The sequence below is a fragment of the Scardinius erythrophthalmus genome (assembly GCF_964197995.2).
Source record: "Scardinius erythrophthalmus genome assembly, chromosome: 12".
NCBI lineage: Eukaryota > Metazoa > Chordata > Actinopteri > Cypriniformes > Leuciscidae > Scardinius > Scardinius erythrophthalmus.
In genome coordinates, this window is record NC_138232.1 from 36,885,922 (window position 1) to 36,903,462 (window position 17,541).

Sequence of the window (17,541 nt, forward strand, 5' to 3'; positions counted from 1 at the left end):
CATTTTTATCCTGCTAACGAAATTGAGTTTTATTTTTAGTTCTGTATTTGATTTTCAGTTGCCCAGAAATGCAATTTATTTCTGGCAGGACAGCTTGTTTAAGAAGGTATAGCATTCCTCCTTCAAAACATGATACAGGCCACAGATACAGTCTCAGAACAGGAAGGCAAGTTCAAGTTACATTCTTAACATTCTGTTCTTATGCATTTACAGACCTTTGGTTATGTGCGCAACGTGTCTGTGTAATTTTTGTTTCAAGTTACATATTACATGACATGAATGAGTAGGTTTGTTCCCGTTTTACTCTAAGTTCCTTGAACTTGAACAATGATGCAGGCAACTGTAACCTACAGTTCTCAGAAGATGCTAATTATATATAAACACATTTTTAACGTCTAAGTGGGTATTCCAACCGTTTTCTCAGTTTGAATCCTTGGATACCTGCTTAAAGGGATAGTTCACCCAAAAAGGAAAATTCTGTCATCATTTATTCACCCTCAAGGTGTTCCAAACCTGTATGAATTTCTTTCTTATGCTGAATAAAAAATAAATGCTATTTTGCATTTCGAAGAATGTCCATCAACTGTTTGGTTACCGACATTCTTCAAAATATCTTCTTTTGTGTTCAAAGGAAAGAAAGAAGTTTATACAGGTGTGGAACATCTTGAGGGTGAGTAAACAGAATACATTTTTTTGGGTGAACTATCCCTTTAAGCAAACACATCAGGGTAAATGCACTTGACTTGGTCCTTTTGAGGGAAAGTTTGTTCAATTTACATTCAAATTCAAGTATGGTAATACAATTATTTCCCCCACAAATTTGTATGTGAACCTTAAGGACGTATTGATACAAATCAACTCAACTATATGTGTATTTTTACCAGTAGCACCAATATTTTAAAGCCATGCAGCTGCAACAATCTTCATAACATGTGACCTCTTGCTCTGTCTTTCACCACGCTAGAACATCCTAGTGAAGTGCAAGGATCAAAAGGGTCGTGGCAGGAGACATGCCATTTTTAGGCCCATGCATGCGCTTCCCCTTCATCTGTTGCGGTGCTGATGGACACTACGCAGATTGGGGGTTTTGGCCTTGAACTTGCCTTTCCCTCCCCCTCTGCATTCTCCCCAATTCACTCACAGCTGCGTCTGCTACAGTTCCCTAGGCAACCGTTATGCTGCCTGCCTAGCAACTGGTTCCCCCCCACACCCACACCCACCCCACCACCCCTTCCTCCTTGCAGAGAGAGAGGGGTTGATGAGGGGTGCTGGGAGAGACAAAGAACCCAATGTGTGTTTATCTAATGTGGATCATGGAACAGGAAGCAGCGTAGGCATCCTCTGTGGAGCTGTATTGTCTGCTTGCCGGTCCGCTAGTAGATCTGAGATCCAAGGGGAGCAGATGTTAGTAGTTATGAGTCGGGGCAATATTATGAAATCCTGCCTCATTCATATAAGCCGAATGTCTAATAAAATGATACCTCAGTGTTTTCAAATCAAGACCATCTTTATGTTGTAGATGTGCATGTTGTTTATTGGTATGTTAAAGTACATTTTAAAAACACAAATTTGATTGTGTCATAGTCAACAGCCAACCAATAAATATGTAAACAAAGCTTGGTAGTGCCCCCCCCCCCCACATGGTAACATTTAAAACATGAGACATGATAAGTGTTTGGTCTTCGCATGGCGGTCAAAAATGAAATGAATGTTCTATATTTTAGTTCAATAATGTTTTTTTTTTTTAATATTTTGAATTTTTAGTGGATTTTATGGCACTAATTTATATTTATGCTGTAGTTATAATCCATTTATTCACTTTTTGAGCATAGACCTGAATATTAAATTTCCACCTTAAACTGTCGTAAATCTTGAATGCACAGACTGATCTCTTTTCAAAGACGACACTTGGCAAATTATTGCTAAAGAACTTTAAAAAGTTACTTAATTTGACATTTATTGTAATGAAAAATGCTCAAAAATACTATTTTCAATTTTATATGAAATATATGTTTTCAAAAACATGTTTTACTGTAAAACTGCAAGAAAATCAAAGCCATAAATCTAAACAAGTTTTGTTGTGTGTTTGTGTGTGTGTGTGTGTTCATATAGCAAGTGCCAAAACCTTTACCAAGTTTTGTACCATTCCGATGAAGTATAAAAAGAAAACCTTACAATTTTTACGGTCAAAAATGACCAGAGGGTTAAATGTTATTGTTAATAATAATTTATACATAACAATTACTATTATTATTATAACTGTGCCTGTTAAAAAACTACTTTATGTTTTTGTTTTTACAGGTCATTTAGCTAGCCTTGTGCTCAAGGTCATGACCCTACAAGGCGTTTATTAGAACAAAAATGTAATGCTGATATTTCTACAAATTTTCCGTTTTCAATAATCAGTGGTTTACTGCATAAAATCATGTATCAGGATTGACTTTTAAAGATTGTTTTCTTCTGACCTAACAAATACTAAGATTGGAGACACATCAAGTATATTTAGTAAAATATTATGTTCTCTATATCAGACATATTATTATTAATAATATTTTCATTCTAATAATTAATTATTCATTCTAATACTTAATAATATTATTATTCAGCCAGGATTAGGCCTTAGTTAAAATAGGATGTTTAAGTAGCTTTTATAAATGTGCCTTAGAAAAATATATTTCTGTTGTCTTGAGACAAAATAATGGCACTGATATATTTTAAGTAATGTCACTGCAAGTTGCTTTCAGATAAAACAGCTCAAACATGCATTTTAGTCTGGGACTAGGCTTAAGCCTTGTCTGTGAAACTGGGCAATAGTATATTATAGCAGTATTTGTTACTATTTACACCAGGGTGCATATTAGCAGTTAATGTAAATGTAGTATTATTATTTCCACTTCACACTTTTCAATTTTACTCTTTGATGACTTACCCCCTATTAACTAAGCTGCTTCACACATTAATACATTTATTCGTACTGATAAACCAAACACAGATCAGCCCAAACATCTGCCCGAAAGCCATACAGAATACGGAGCACAATTTAGGCGGATGAGCCTGTAAACCTTCTGCTTCGATCCACTGCTGCTGGCTTGTTTCTTTTTGCATTGCTTTGCATGTTTAACAGTGAGCAAAAAATGCATTCGTGAATCAATAACTTTGTCTCCCGCTGCTTAAAATGGCAACAGAAGTGCTGATGTTGACATTGAACATGTAGTCTCGCAGACAGTGGAACTGTGGGAATCTCTAGAGGAAATAAATTGTTTCTTTCTACTCACTCCTTGAACACAGTGAAAGTGATTTCACCATGTACATGTTCCTGGATCAACATTGCAATCAAAAAATCTGATTTGAGGGACACATTTACAGTTTATGTCAAGTTTAGGCTTAAAACCAGGGTTAGGTGTTCTTCACCTATCATTTTTCCTCTGATTCTGATTTTCATTCCCCCAATGTTTCTTTCAGCTTCGTATGTTGAAGTCACACCTATAGGGAATCAATGACTTTCACTCTCACATCTTTAAATAGCCGTAGATGCTGACGCTGCTTTGACATTGAAGCTGTTGCTGTAATCCGCGCTGAGTCTTCAGAACTGTGGGAGACAAAGACTGTTGCCCTGTAAAGATCCGTCAACCACTGAGTATGAGGTTCATGTGTGAGTTAAATTAATACATAAAAAGTATAATGTACTCTATGAATATGTGCAGTTCTGCTCTGCATAATGCTTATTTAAAAAAAATCTCAATCAAATTTAAAATAAGCATCACAAATATAGTTTTTGACCCCTTTTTCAGATTTGGATTCTCCCTACAGTTGCCCGGTATAGATCCAGCTTCACCACTCAAACTCAAGGTTGCTGCAGTCATCAATGATGGAAGAGGCAACTCAGAATATTATGAACCCAGACCGCATTTGATCAAAAATACAGTAAAAGCATATTGTGAAATACTATTACGATTTAAAATTAATAAAATGTATTTTATTCCTGTGATGGTAAAGCTGAATGTTCAGCATCATTACTCAAGTCTTCATTGTCACATGATCCTTCAGAAATCATTCTGATATGCTGATTTGGTGCTCAAGAAAGAACATTTCTTTTGATTAATATTGAAAATGGTTGTGCTGCTTAATGTTTTTGTGGAAAAAGTGATGCATTCCCCCCCCCCCCCCCCCAGGATTCTTTTATGAATGGAAAGTTCAAAAGAACAGCATTTATTTAAAACAGAAATCTTTTGTAACATTATAAATGTCTTAACCTTTTGACACTTTACTGTCACATGCATCCTTTCTGAATAAAAGTCATTTCTTTTTATAATAAAAGTCTGTAACACCGGTAAAGGCTAATTTATAAATTGTAAAATTACACTGTAAAAAGGAAACCTTAAAATAAAGTGTAACCAAAATGATCAAACAAACACACTTTTGAATGGTAGTGTTAACAGTATAATTTGTGTGTTTTAAACAGAAATTTAATGAAAACACAGCAGGTGCTGAATAGGAAGGGTACAGAAAAGGTTTCGATTTTATTGCATTGTGAAAGTTCAATGTTGAATGTTAAACAACGCACAATCCACCACAACAGTATACAGGAGAAAACAGAAGAGCTTTTTGCTTTCACAATATTTCTAATTTAATCCAGCACGTTATGAACATTACTAGTGGTGCAGACAGGCATATGAAAATTTCACAAGAAAGAAAAATGGCTCCGATTGCCAGCTGTTCCAGCGAACATCCAGCTGGCTTCTGATATTTGTCTGTAACAATCAGAAAAAGGAGCTTCTTTCTTTGGATTGGTCAGAAGTCAGGTGTTACAGATGCGATCTCAGTTTTTTGAGCCTGGCCACTTCTTTATTCAAAGCGCAGCTGGAATCTAATAGCGCTGTGACTTTCTGTAGATCTGTGAATGGAAGAGTTATTCTGATGTGCTGTTGAACAAGGTGATGGCACTGTGTGTGTGTGTGTGTCCAGAAACCCTCTGTCCGCTCACAGCCGACTGAGACTGTACAACTGCGGAGAGATTTTCCACCTCAGCACCTTCAATTCTACACGGCGCCTTGAAACGCAGTTTATGAGGAAGACCTTTCATGTTGTTCTCTTGCCATCCTGACATTAATGAATTGGTGTCCACATCTGCGATACGGCCTGGCTGTTCGTCACCTCGATAGGGTCCAATACTAGGTTCACCTACAGCATCACCTGAGAGCTCTGGGCTCCCAATGCTTGATCCTCCAGGGATGAAAAACCCATAGTTTTGCTGTGGGATCGACAACAGGTGTCCATGGGCAGGTTGTGGGCTAGTGTTGGGGCAGTAGCAGGGTATTGCTGGAAATGTTTGGTTATATGAACCATATGAGCAGATCTGTGCTGGTGAATCTGTGTGATCTTTGATCAAACCGAATCTGAACTTAAGTGCCAGTAGCTCAGCTTTCAGGCGTGCATTGTCCTCAAGAAGAGCCAGAACTTGGTTCTCTACCACCATGTCGCTGATGCGGCGTTTCTCACGCGAACGCTTGGCAGCTTCGTTGTTCTTTTTGCGCTTGTTCCAATAACCTTCGTCTTTTTTCACAGCAGGGATAGACTCACGTTTGCGACGCAGTGTGATGCTGCCGACGGTCTCTGCTCTTTCTTGGCGTCTCGGACCTCTGGGATGGATAAGAGAAGAGCGGGCTATCATGCTGCTGGACACTGTTTCTTCTGTGAAGGATCCAGCACCCTCCTGACTGACTGGATCAGTTACTTCTTTTGGGTACATCAGTCTCTGTTCTGCCCGCGTGACACTTTGGTCCCTCATGCTGTGAGTCTGGGGCTTAATGAATGTGTGAAATCTCAAGACACTCACAGGGCTTGTAATGTTGGCATTCAAGAAACACTTTTTGTTGCTGTCCTGAAGACCTTTAGCTCCCCCTAGTGGTTGAGAGCAGAAATAAAACTGTAGGCTCTTATATAGCAATAAAGGTATATTGTTTGTAATATGGACATTTTAACATAACCTGGTAATTCATTATTCAGATTTTAAATTCTAATTAACAACAGCTTTTGAAGTTTGTGGCTTAAATTTCTCTGTCAAATAGCCTTTATAAAAATTAAGGAACTACAGTGTTTAAGAAAAATTATATTTGACATGAAAAGTGACATGAGTGACATGAAAATCTTGATAGCATGACTAAAGTTCAATAGTTGCATAGGCTAATCAGACCTAAGGTAATATTTAAAATTGCTAGTCATTTTAACACAAAATTGTACGCTATAGCAGAATGTGGAGTTTTCTTAAAAACGCGCTCAATAAAGATTAGAATGTTTTACGCGGCTTTTTTACAAAGTTTTCTACATAGCCGGTAGCCTATGGACCATAGTTTACGGCCAATCACGAGCTGTCAACATTACTTTATTAAATCTGCTTACCTTCCAGTAAAACGCTTAATGGTTTACTTTAAAATGTGAAGAAGTCAGGACTCAGGAGAAAAGCACTGTCCTCCTTGTAGCGAGCGCAGGAGTCTGTCCTCATCTGTAAACTGCAGCTCGAATCTCTCTGTTTCTGTAGCCGCGTTTCCATTACAGATTTGCGCAAATGTTTTGCGCTATTATCTAAATATCGATAAAAAACTATTGCGAAATGACGGCGTTTCCATTAACCGATGTTATGCGACTAAAACGTCCTTTTTTCTCTCGCGATAAGTCATTCCAAAAATCACGGCAACTGACGTTGGTTTATAAAATATCACAGCCAACGCATTAGACATTATTATTATTAATGGAAGGAGACGTGGCGTGTTATCCAAGCATAAATGGCAGGGAAAGACCCTTATAATGCGAACGACACATGGAGTTTCTGGGTGTTTCGCCCTAATTTCTGCTCCGAGGTTTTGATTGTGGCATTTCTTTGAGATTTAGAATTCAGTATTCCTATAGTCTAATTATTATTTTTTTTTAATGAATTTAATAAAGAACTCTGTCTCGTATTCTGTCCAAACGATCCATGTAGGCTACTTTGTGTCCATTCGTTTTTCCTTTTTAACCCGTAGTTGAAAAACGAAAAATGAACGGTTGTTGTCTTTTTAAAACGCAAAGTTGAACACCAAAATTTTAATTTGAACTGGCTACACCAGCTGCTGCGCAAAAAAAGTAAATATCGAAGAATTTTCAGATTTTTGTTTATGACTTTTTGCCCCTTTATTAAACATTTAAAATAGTCACAAATTAATATGGAAAACATCTCGATTTTACTGGTTTTCTAAGGCCAAATTAGAACCTGGAATTGATGTTTTCCCGCAGTGCTGAATGAGAAGAGCCATTAATATTATTAATAATAATAAACTATTGTTTTGGCTAAAATCACATCTCCATCTCCGCTGTTAAGCAGATGCGCTTTTAGAGAGAAATGCACCTTTCATACGAATTACAAAATCAGAAGGTATTAGCTTTCGATTCGAATTTGTTCGTTTTAAAGTGGACATTTCAAGCTTTAGCCTATATTTTGTTTCAGTTCTCGCGCTCCAGTTTACGGAGATCATGAAAGTGCGTCTGATTGTTTTCTTTTACTTTACAAAAGCACAACGTTTTATTTTGTTATTGTGAGTTTACACAAATAAAAGTAGTTGAGAATAATGTATTATTATTTTCTGTATGGCCAGAAATGATAGAGTATTTTTAAGTTGTTTCCACTGTTGATAGGAAAATGCAAATGTTCACGCCCGCGCCTCCGTGCCATGCAGTGCGCGCTCCTCACTCAGCTTTGTTCTTTTTTTGCATAAAAGCGTCTTCTAAATATAGCCTATTAAATGTTAAAATAAAATAATATAAAATAATTATTAGGCCTATTTGCGTAGCTATACATGGACCTCAAACACACCGCGTCTTCTAAGTCAGGTGACTGTAAATGCGCAAAAACTGTTTCCATTGCAGTTTTGCGAAATATTCCTTTTTCGAATTGCCTGAAAAACTACCTCATGAGAGCGTAAAAACTTTTTTGCGATAAATGGGAGTTTTTGCGAAATTGACGTGTTTCCATTGAGCGTATTTTTAATTCGCAATTTCAATTTGCGCAATTTGAAGGGTAATGGAAACGCGGCTGTGAAGGGTTTAGCTCGGGTCGCGGCTCGCGAGGTCAGCTGGTTTGAACTCTACGTCAGACGTCAGAAACACGAACGCAACAGGCGCGCGCGCTGGATTACACACAGACAAACTGAGTGTGAAATATCTCCTTTTGAAAAGATCTTATCACAATGTTAAGGGCAGTAATATAATGCTCAAATGGTGGCCGTGTTTTCATTACAGAAATAATGACTTATTTGGTGTTGTTTCTGGTAAATGCACTTTATAAGTTGGCCTATTGCTTCTGAGGTTCATATTTTGATGTGTAATTGTAACATACAGTAGGCTATCCATTATTTATTTATGGTCATGTTGACATACTTGGTAGTAACAGAAACAGTTGATCTCTAGATGTAATTAGACTAGATTTGTCAAGTTCACATAACTTAATTTTTTCAATTACGCGTTAAGTTTATTACTTAATAATTTTAAGGCAATGGGTTTCCTCACTTTTTTAAGTTAAGTTAACTGATCACTTTTTACAGTGTGTAACAAAAAAAAAAAAAAAACCTAAGTGAGTAACCTTTTTTTTTCTTCTTTTTTTTTTTAAAGAATGTTGAAATTCCTTTTGTTTGTGTGTGTGTGATAATCTGCAGAAGAGCTGTTGGTTAAACTTAAAGGAGAACTCCGGTCAATTTTAACATTGAGCTCATTTTTTTGTACATTTGGAGTGCTGTCAATATAGAGAACAACGACAAAAATCGGTGTTGCCTACACCGTGTTATCCTCTTTTTAAAATTTGCACCCTGTTGACTTCAATGGGGCAAGTACTAAACCTGCTTTTAGCCTCTTAACATCCTTGATGTGTCTTTACAAGTGCACAGAAAATGTGAGTGATTCCTTCTGAGTGAACACGAGTGAATCTGACTGCAGTAGATGTAAAAGAAATGTATAAAAATGATGTTATTTAAGCCAGCGCAAATACCTGTATTTACATCCTGTTTTCGGGTGAAGTCCAAAGTAGTCGATTGCCGAGTTCACGCGCGTGATCATAGGTACTAAACCAATGCGCGTGAACTCGGCAATCGATTACTTTGGACTTCACCCGAAAACAGGATGTAAACACAGGTATTTGCGCTGGCTTAAATAACATCATTTTTATACATTTCTTTCACATCTACTGCAGTCAGATTCACTCGTGTTCACTCAGAAGGAATCACTCACATTTTCTGTGCACTTGTAATGACACATCAAGGATGTTAAGAGGCTAAAAGCAGGTTTAGTACTTGCCCCATTGAAGTCAACAGGGTGCAAATTTTAAAAATAGAATAACTCGGTGTAGGCAACACCGATTTTTGTCGTTGTTCTCTGTATTGACAGCACTTCAAATGTACAAAAAAATGAGCTCAATGTTAAAATTGACCGGAGTTCTCCTTTAACCTGGAATATTCCTTTAACTAAAAGAATTTAGTCTGGAAAAACCCTAACCTGTGTTCCTTAACTACTTTAACAGATTTCACCTGCAGTGATACCAATCAGAAACATCACCTTTTTATGTCAGAAATTCAGAATCTGGTTTTAAAGTCCCCGTGAACCGGAAGTTGCAAACGGCTTTTCTCCAGTGTTGTGACGTATTTCCAAGTGAAACGGAATATTGAACAGAGGGCAGGGTTTTACTTCAGCGCTCCTCCTCTCCATCTCTGCTCACAGCAGACTAACGGTTTGAGGGGAGTGGTTAAGCGTTTTCAACCCAAGCCGTCAAACTGACGTCATCAGAGAAGGAACGCCATTCCAGACCGGAAGTAACTTTTCAGATTTTGATTAAAGATTACCACGGCAAACAACTTTTTTCTGTTTATTAACTTGCACGGATTAATTGTTCACCACAAGACTAGTAATATGCGCTAACAAAGTAAATAGGGTCAATTTTCATGTCGACTTTAACCAAATGAATCTACACAGTAGCCATGCTGAATGGAGAAAGTGTCTTTGAGCTTAAGAGGAGTGATTTAGTTGATGTGCAGTCCATGCAGAGCTCCTTACAGACCATGCTGTGCTTTCTGCATCAGTGCTATACAGTGCTGTTATTTGCCATTTAAGCATTAAATGCAGCATTCAATTTGATAAATGATATGACAAAACGTATGACTGGTCTGTCTCTGTCCATCAAGGGGCCTTTGGTCTGCAGAAGGTTGAATTGGTAATAAATTAGAAAAGTCCTAGAAAGGACAGATATACAAATAGTCTTGCATAGGAGCTGTCTTGAAAAAGAGCTGTTGTCCTCAGACAACCAGAGATAAACAACATAAAGACCCTTTATAAAGCAGCTTTTCATTGAGTTACCACTGTAACAAAGCATGCAATGAAATCTCATTTCTCAAGTGTTCCTGTCATACTTAGCCATTAGTCTCTTTCTTACCTTAAACAACCTTCACCCTTAATAGAGTGTGCATGGGCAACCAATTTGATACTTAACCACATTATTGCATTAATGATTTACAAATCCAGAGAGTTTTAGTTTATTCCAAAAGGAGGGTTTTTTTTGTAAGCAATTACTCTGACTGATATTGGTCTTTCATTAGTCTTAGTAGTAATTTCATTTCAACAGAACATCAATAATTAAAGTCACATTCAAATCAGAATATGCAGATAAACTCCAAAATATGCACAGAACTGCAAAAGAGAAATGATAGCGCTATTTTTTGTCCATTTACTCTTAAAGAAGACCTGCTTTTTTACATTTTCAACTTTCTTTAGTGATAATGTTGCTGTTTGAGCATGAAAAAGATCAGTTTTAGAAGTTAAAAGGGAGTTATTCTCTATATCAGTGCGCACTGTTTCTGACTCCCCGAAACTAATTGATTGTAGTCTTGAGTTTTCTTCCGGGACCATAAATGTCACAATATTCTTAATTTAAATAATTCCCGCCCAAGGCAAACGGAAAATAAAGGGTTAGGGTTATGGTTGAAAGGTTGAAGGGTTGAAGCGGTTGACCAATCACAACACACTGGTCCAGACGACCAATCAGAGTACACTGCTCTTTTCAGAAGGAGGGGCTTCATAGAGACAGGAACTAATTAGGGATAGGGAACAGCGTAACCATAATTTAATATTATTACCATAACATGATTAAATATTAATATTTTACAAAAGTCTTTGCAGTTACGGGGTTTTTGACCAGCGAATGTGTGCAAATGTGCATTTTGTCCGTCATTAAAACGGCGCCGGCGGCATCACCTTACAATTTCATCAACAGGCTAACATGGGCGCTCAGTTTTTCCTGTTGTAAAATACATTTGGCAAAAATCTAATTTCATAAAAGATGAAATGCTACTGTATGCACAGGCTATTTAAGTGTAGACTATGTATGTATTGGCTATGACTAGATGGCAAATGCTAGACCTCTCTCTCAGGTCCCACGTGTCTCAGTCAGACATTAATAAATAACATATGAGCCTTTACAGACATAGTGTTTAGTACTTATTCAAACAACAAGATCTTTGTCTACCCTTGCAAAACTTCGTTCAGCTGCTGTCTGCTGTGCGGCTGCTGCGGAACTTCAGTTCATTCAATCAAGATAGAGGGGGCGGAGTTATCAGATATATGGGGCGGGGTTATCAGATATAGGGGGCGGAGTTATCAGATATAGGTGGCAGGGTTATCAGGTTTACTGACAGTTTGAGGATCGAACAAGATTTACACAAGCTCTTTTTAAGGCGAGACACGGCAGGCAAAAACATCGGGTTTTTTTTAATGGTCAATTTTGAGATTTTTGGATATTTGTTTTCAATAACATGTCTTCTTTCAGACTTGTGTTGAAAAAAAGTCCGAAATACACATTTAGGTCTTTATTTTATTACACTTTGTCTGTTTGCGTCTGTAGATCTCTCATAAATTCAACAAAAGTTCGCGTTCTTAATCAACGTGCTGCTCCGCGATCTCTGCCGTCAGCCTGTCATCAGAAGCACCGTTAGGAAGCTCTCTCTCTTGTGTACAATCCTGTCGGATCCAAATATGGTAATTTCCTTTTTATCAGCAACCAATCGTGAAAGTAAAAGGGCTGAATGCGCAATCTCATTGGCTGATGAAAAATCTTTAAAGCCCGTTTTCTCAAAATGACTTTTCTCTCATACTCCAAGTCCGAAATCTCCACTTCAGTAGCACCTATATACACCAAACTTTCCAGACTTGTACCTAGTTATATTATGAAGACATTTACAGAGGGACTTGTAAATATATTATTCCTAGCCTGATTTATATAACATTTTATTCCAAAAAACATGGCGAAAATCATTTTTTTAAGGCTATTGACAGTATTTTCTGATTTACAGGATAACAAAAGTAGATATCCATAAATCCCTCTGTAATTTTTTTCCCATCTAATATGTAAACACAATGAAAAAATAATTTTTAACCTGGCTTTATCCAATACTCAGATATCGTTTTTTTTAAATATATGCAAATTAGTGCATATTTGATTAGATATTGCCTGATTTGCATATTTAAACATTAAATTACAGAAAACTTGTAATACATTTTTTTCTCATCTTAATGTAGCTAATCAACTGGGAAAGTTTCATGGTGATATCTGCTAGTTAAAAATTTTACCCTATTCACCTGTAGTGTCTCGCCTTAAGAACTTTCTTTGGCTAAATATTTGTAAAACAGACAGACAGACGTAAAGGGTGACCAATAGCATTGATTTATTGAAAAAGAAAAAAAACGCCACTACCAAAAGAAAGGGCACTTCGGTGTGTAAGGGCAAAAAGGGCATGTGCTCTGTTCAGGCTGAGCCCTACCAGTGCACTTACCTGACTACCATTGTACAACGCATCATTGAAGAAAATCAACCAGCTAATCACGACTGTTTCCCCAAACCGCATGGTCACAAATTTGTCATTCAATCACTTTGATTAATGATGTCACGTGACGCAGGTTGTGCAATAGCTTTTAATTAATTAGTTTGAGATCGAATTAATGCCAGATTTTTGCTATAAATTATGTAGCCTACATGGCATCTGAGGATTAATTCTCTAAATCAAAGATATAGATTGTACTGAATGTCAGCTTGCTTATTTTGCTCAAGATAAGGATTTAATAAGTCCACATGTCATACAAACAAGAAACTTCTTACCACACAACTTTGCGATGCTGTTTGCAAATGTTTGTTGGTTTTGGGAAACACCAACTCGTTGAACTATGCTGATAACGACAGAACTTGCGACCATAGTTGTCTAACAATGCTTTTGGAAAAGTCACCCAGAGCGTTACTGACTGGGAAAATATGTATTTTTTATGAAAACCCATATTTGTAGACCCCAAAAACAAAATCAAGATGTTGTAAAAGGGCATAAATTAATGTGGCTTCTTTAAAATTATGAAGACCAGTTAACCAATATCATATTTTAAGAGTTGTTTTCTTACAGAATAAGGACAAACACATGACCTGCTGTGGTCTGTGACGTCTGTTAGATTAAGTACATTAAGGCAGTTGCTTGAGTCTGAGTCACTGGGCCTCCACACACACACACACACACACACACACACACACACACAGCTCTTGGACTGATATCACAGGGTGAGTTGAGGACAGAGAGATGTCAACACTTACTCATCACGCCTCTCTCTCTGTGCAGTTTTCCATTTATGGTGCATATTGTGTAAGTCTGAAAACAAACATATTATTTTTTAAATGAAATATCACAGTATTTATTATAAATGATTAATTCTGCTCTTCTCTGCTCTTCTCTGATGATGTGTTTACTGGTGTGAGGGCGGGACAACCTGTCACTCACATTAGATCGACCAATAGCAAACCACAACGATCCAGTCAATTCCTGATGGACAAAATCAAGTCAAGTCAAGTCACATTTATTTATATAGCGCTTTTTACAATACAGATTGTTTCAAAGCAGCTTTACAGAGATATACATATATAGCCGCTCTGGAGTAAACCGTGATGTCATCGTCCAGCTCATTTCAGTTCTTGTATAGCAGTGTCAATGAAGGCAGATCAAAATGTCCCCAACTAAGCAAGCCAAGCCAATAGCAACAAAGGCGACTGTTGCAAGGAACCAAAACTCCATCAGGTGGCAGAATGAAGAAAAAACCTTGGAAGAACCGACGCTCAGTCGGCGGCCAGTTCTCCTCTGGCCAATGAACGAACAGTATGAAAATCAAGTTCCCGCCCTACACTTCATCTTGTTCGAGAAGCTGTTTCACATCACAATAGGGAAGAAAACACTATCACAATTTCAGTTTCATGCAGACTTTAAGTGCTGTGTTGCATTTAGGGATGTTAACCGATGACCGTTTGACCCATGGTTGACCGTATCAACGTTAACCGATCAAAGTTGTCGGTAGGCCTATCGTTAAAAAAAAAGGTGATCTCTATTAGGCTAGACAGTGGACTACCCAGCAAACACAGAACGTTGGCACAACGTAGCCAACCTTCTAACGACGTTTTAACAACATGGCCAAAAGGTTGCTATAACTACGTTGTGTAGTGTAGGTTGTTACAGCGTTGTCACAATGTTGACATTAAACCACCGTTCAGGGCCATTGCTTAAGGTTGTGCCAACGGTGTCTTGACAACCACTGGACTACATAATGTACTCGTCACTGCCCTGAAGCGGGAAAATCAGCATTTAATTACAACCACCTGTTGTTGCTCATTGTGTTCTCATTCATCATCGAGCAAGGATACATGAGTATTGCGTTTAGCCTACCTCAGCTATCAAACACAACCTACAACTTTAATTAATGTGATTAATGTAGCATCGCTCGCACTGTTTAGTTTTTCGTTTGATTTTTCTGCTATTTAGTCTCATTCGTTTCTTTGCTTCTCTGGATTTGTGGATGTTTCCCCGGTGACACCTGCTCGGCTACTGTCTGCCATACAGACCCGGTTTTGTTCAAATGTTCTGATCTGCCTTTGCTTTTTACGTTTTATTTATTATACTTAAAATAAATTTGTATATTAGTTTATTTCTTTTCTTTCTTTTTTTCACAAATGTATGACTTGGAAGTGCAATTTGATTATATGCTGTTTTAATAAAGTTGAATTAACGAAACCTTCTGTCATTTTTACTCTTCAAAGTGTAGGCTACACTGCTAACCTTGCAGGTGTTGATATCCCCATTAAATAATAATATAGATAAACAATAAACGATAAAAAGTATATTATTATCTAACAAAATACACCATATAAACATATTGTCAGAACGTCGTCTCTCAGTTGCTGAATGTCGCGCAACAACGTTGCTACAGCCCTGTCACGTCTTACAATTCTACGTTGTTACAATGTTGCGAGCACGTAGACAGCGACGTTGCCATAGCAGAAATGTAACGTGCCAGAGATGTTGCCACAACGTAAATGTGTTTGCTGGGTAAACGCTACTACAGTTAGCCATCTCATTCCAAGATCTTTTTGTGTGAAGTGAACAAATCCCTCACACTCAATTTTCATAACTCGCCTGTTTGTACTTAAAAAAACAATAAAAACATTTGGCGCGAGGTCACAGCGTTTAGCCAGGGCAGACGACAGGATGAAGCGTGCAAAGAAAAGTAGTGTGTGGGACCATTTCACCAAAAAGAATGACACAGATGTAAGTTGCAACTTGTGTGATACAGTGCTTAAATACAGTAGTAGCACATCATCTATGGCTTGCGGGTGTGGCATTTTCAGGTGATACATCATAGTCTATGATGTATCACCTGAAAATGCGACACCCGCAAGCCTCGTGCGTTCACACCAAACGCGAATAGAGCATCTGGCGCGAGACGCGTTTTGGAGGTCCTGCGACGCGAAGGTGACGCCGGTTTCACATTGCGCGCATTAGCAGAGCGTAAGCAGCGCAGGAGCAGTGCATATGGTGAGCAGGAGCAGGACACGAGCGTTTTGCTTTCACACTGGCAGCGTTTGTCACGCGCGGCTGAACCGCAGCGTGTGTATAGACAGAGTACTCTATAATCAGGGTAAGTTGGCATTGCTTTATTTCGTTTTCAAATACATTTAAGAGAAAAGACTTGTCAAGAAGCTTATTTTATTAATCATTTCATTTATATAACTTTTGATTCGTCTTTGTTTTTATTGTTCGGGCAACAAGTTTGTTTTTGGACATTTGTTTTCTTTTTTAAATTGCTGTTGGTCATTTGAGTGACTGTTTAAAACACAATAGATATCATCAATGCGCTTTTGGGGTAAAACTGCGGTGTATTTTGGCCTTGATCAATGCGTGTCACTTTAATTCAGCGTAAGCGGCGCGTTAAAAATAGACTGGGCGCCGAAACTATCGCTGCACTGCTGTTCCTGCTACGCGCTGCCGCGCCGCTTCTGCGTGCGGTGTGAATGCACTCATTGATTAACATGGACGCCGAAAAAAATACGCGCTGCTCACGCGCCGCTGACGCTTGCGGTGTGACGCCGGTTTCACACCGCAAGCGTCAGCGGCGCGTGAGCAGCACGTATTTTTTTCGGCGTCCATGTTATTCAATGAGTGCATTCACATCGCACGCAGAAGCGGCGCGGCAGCGCGTAGCAGGAGCAGAGCAGGAACAGCAGTGCAGCGATAGTTTCGGCGCCCAGTCTATTTTTAACGCGCCGCTTACGCTGAATTAAAGTGACACGCATTGATCATGGGCAAAATACACCGCAGTGTTATCCAAAAAGCGCATTGATGATATCTATTGTGTTTTAAACAGTCACTCAAATGACCAACAGCAATTTAAAAAGAAAACAAATGTCCAAAAACAAACTTGTTGCCCGAACAATAAAAACAAAGACGAATCAAAAGTTATATAAATGAAATGATTAATAAAATAAGCTTCTTGACAAGTCTTTTCTCTTAAATGTATTTGAAAACGAAATAAAGCAATGCCAACTTATCCATTATAGAGTACTCTGTCTGTACACAAGCCGCGGTTCAGCCGCGCGTGACAAACGCTGCCAGTGTGAAAGCAAAACGCGCGTGTCCTGCTCCTGCTCACCATACGCACTGCTCCTGCTCTGCTCACGCTCTGCTATCGCGTGCAGTGTGAAACCGGCGTAAAACCGGCGTGAGTCGTTTATCGCGGTGCGGTACGCGCGTCCAGTTATTTGAAATGGCTGTTATTTCAAATAGCGTGGCATATTTTAAACTAATCGTTAACCGGTTTCAACCTCGGTGGTCGGTCAATAAAATTTTTAGTTTTCGCCATCCCTAGTTGCATTAGGTGAGCTGTTGTTCTTTCAAAGGCTGTTGAGTGACCTTATATACCTCCTCCCTCCCTTCTTCCTCCCCGTCTTTCACTATGGGTCGCTGAGCCTTGTTTAACAACATAATGTTGTTCACAATGATCTTATTAGGCACAGCAATGTGCCCCAGAGCTGAGGACAAGATGTTTTATTCTTTTTCTACTATTACAAAGTGGTATCATTGGTTAATATACAACTCCACTGGAACAACATGAGAACATACAGTAGACATATTTCTAATTGAGAATGTCCCGAGATGTCTTGAAAAGGTTTGTTGT

At 38.3% G+C, this 17,541-nt stretch overlaps 2 protein-coding genes across 3 annotated transcripts in view; one reads left to right on the top strand and one right to left on the bottom strand.

The window, feature by feature from the left end:
• LOC308699758 (alpha-1B-glycoprotein) overlaps positions 1-17,541 on the top strand; it is a 33,619-nt gene that overhangs the window by 1,977 nt on the left and 14,101 nt on the right. The window lies entirely within an intron of this gene.
• Positions 4,510-5,877, bottom strand: nfil3-3 (nuclear factor, interleukin 3 regulated, member 3). The gene has a single exon (XM_081380729.1). The coding sequence runs from the start codon at positions 5,786-5,788 to the stop codon at positions 4,910-4,912; it is 879 nt and encodes a 292-aa protein (XP_081236855.1). The 5' UTR covers positions 5,789-5,877; the 3' UTR covers positions 4,510-4,909.

Excerpts from the sequence above, each read along its gene's own strand:
- nfil3-3 (XM_081380729.1), bottom strand. The coding sequence starts at position 5,788 with ATGAGGGACCAAAGTGTCACGCGGGCAGAACAGAGACTGATGTACCCA.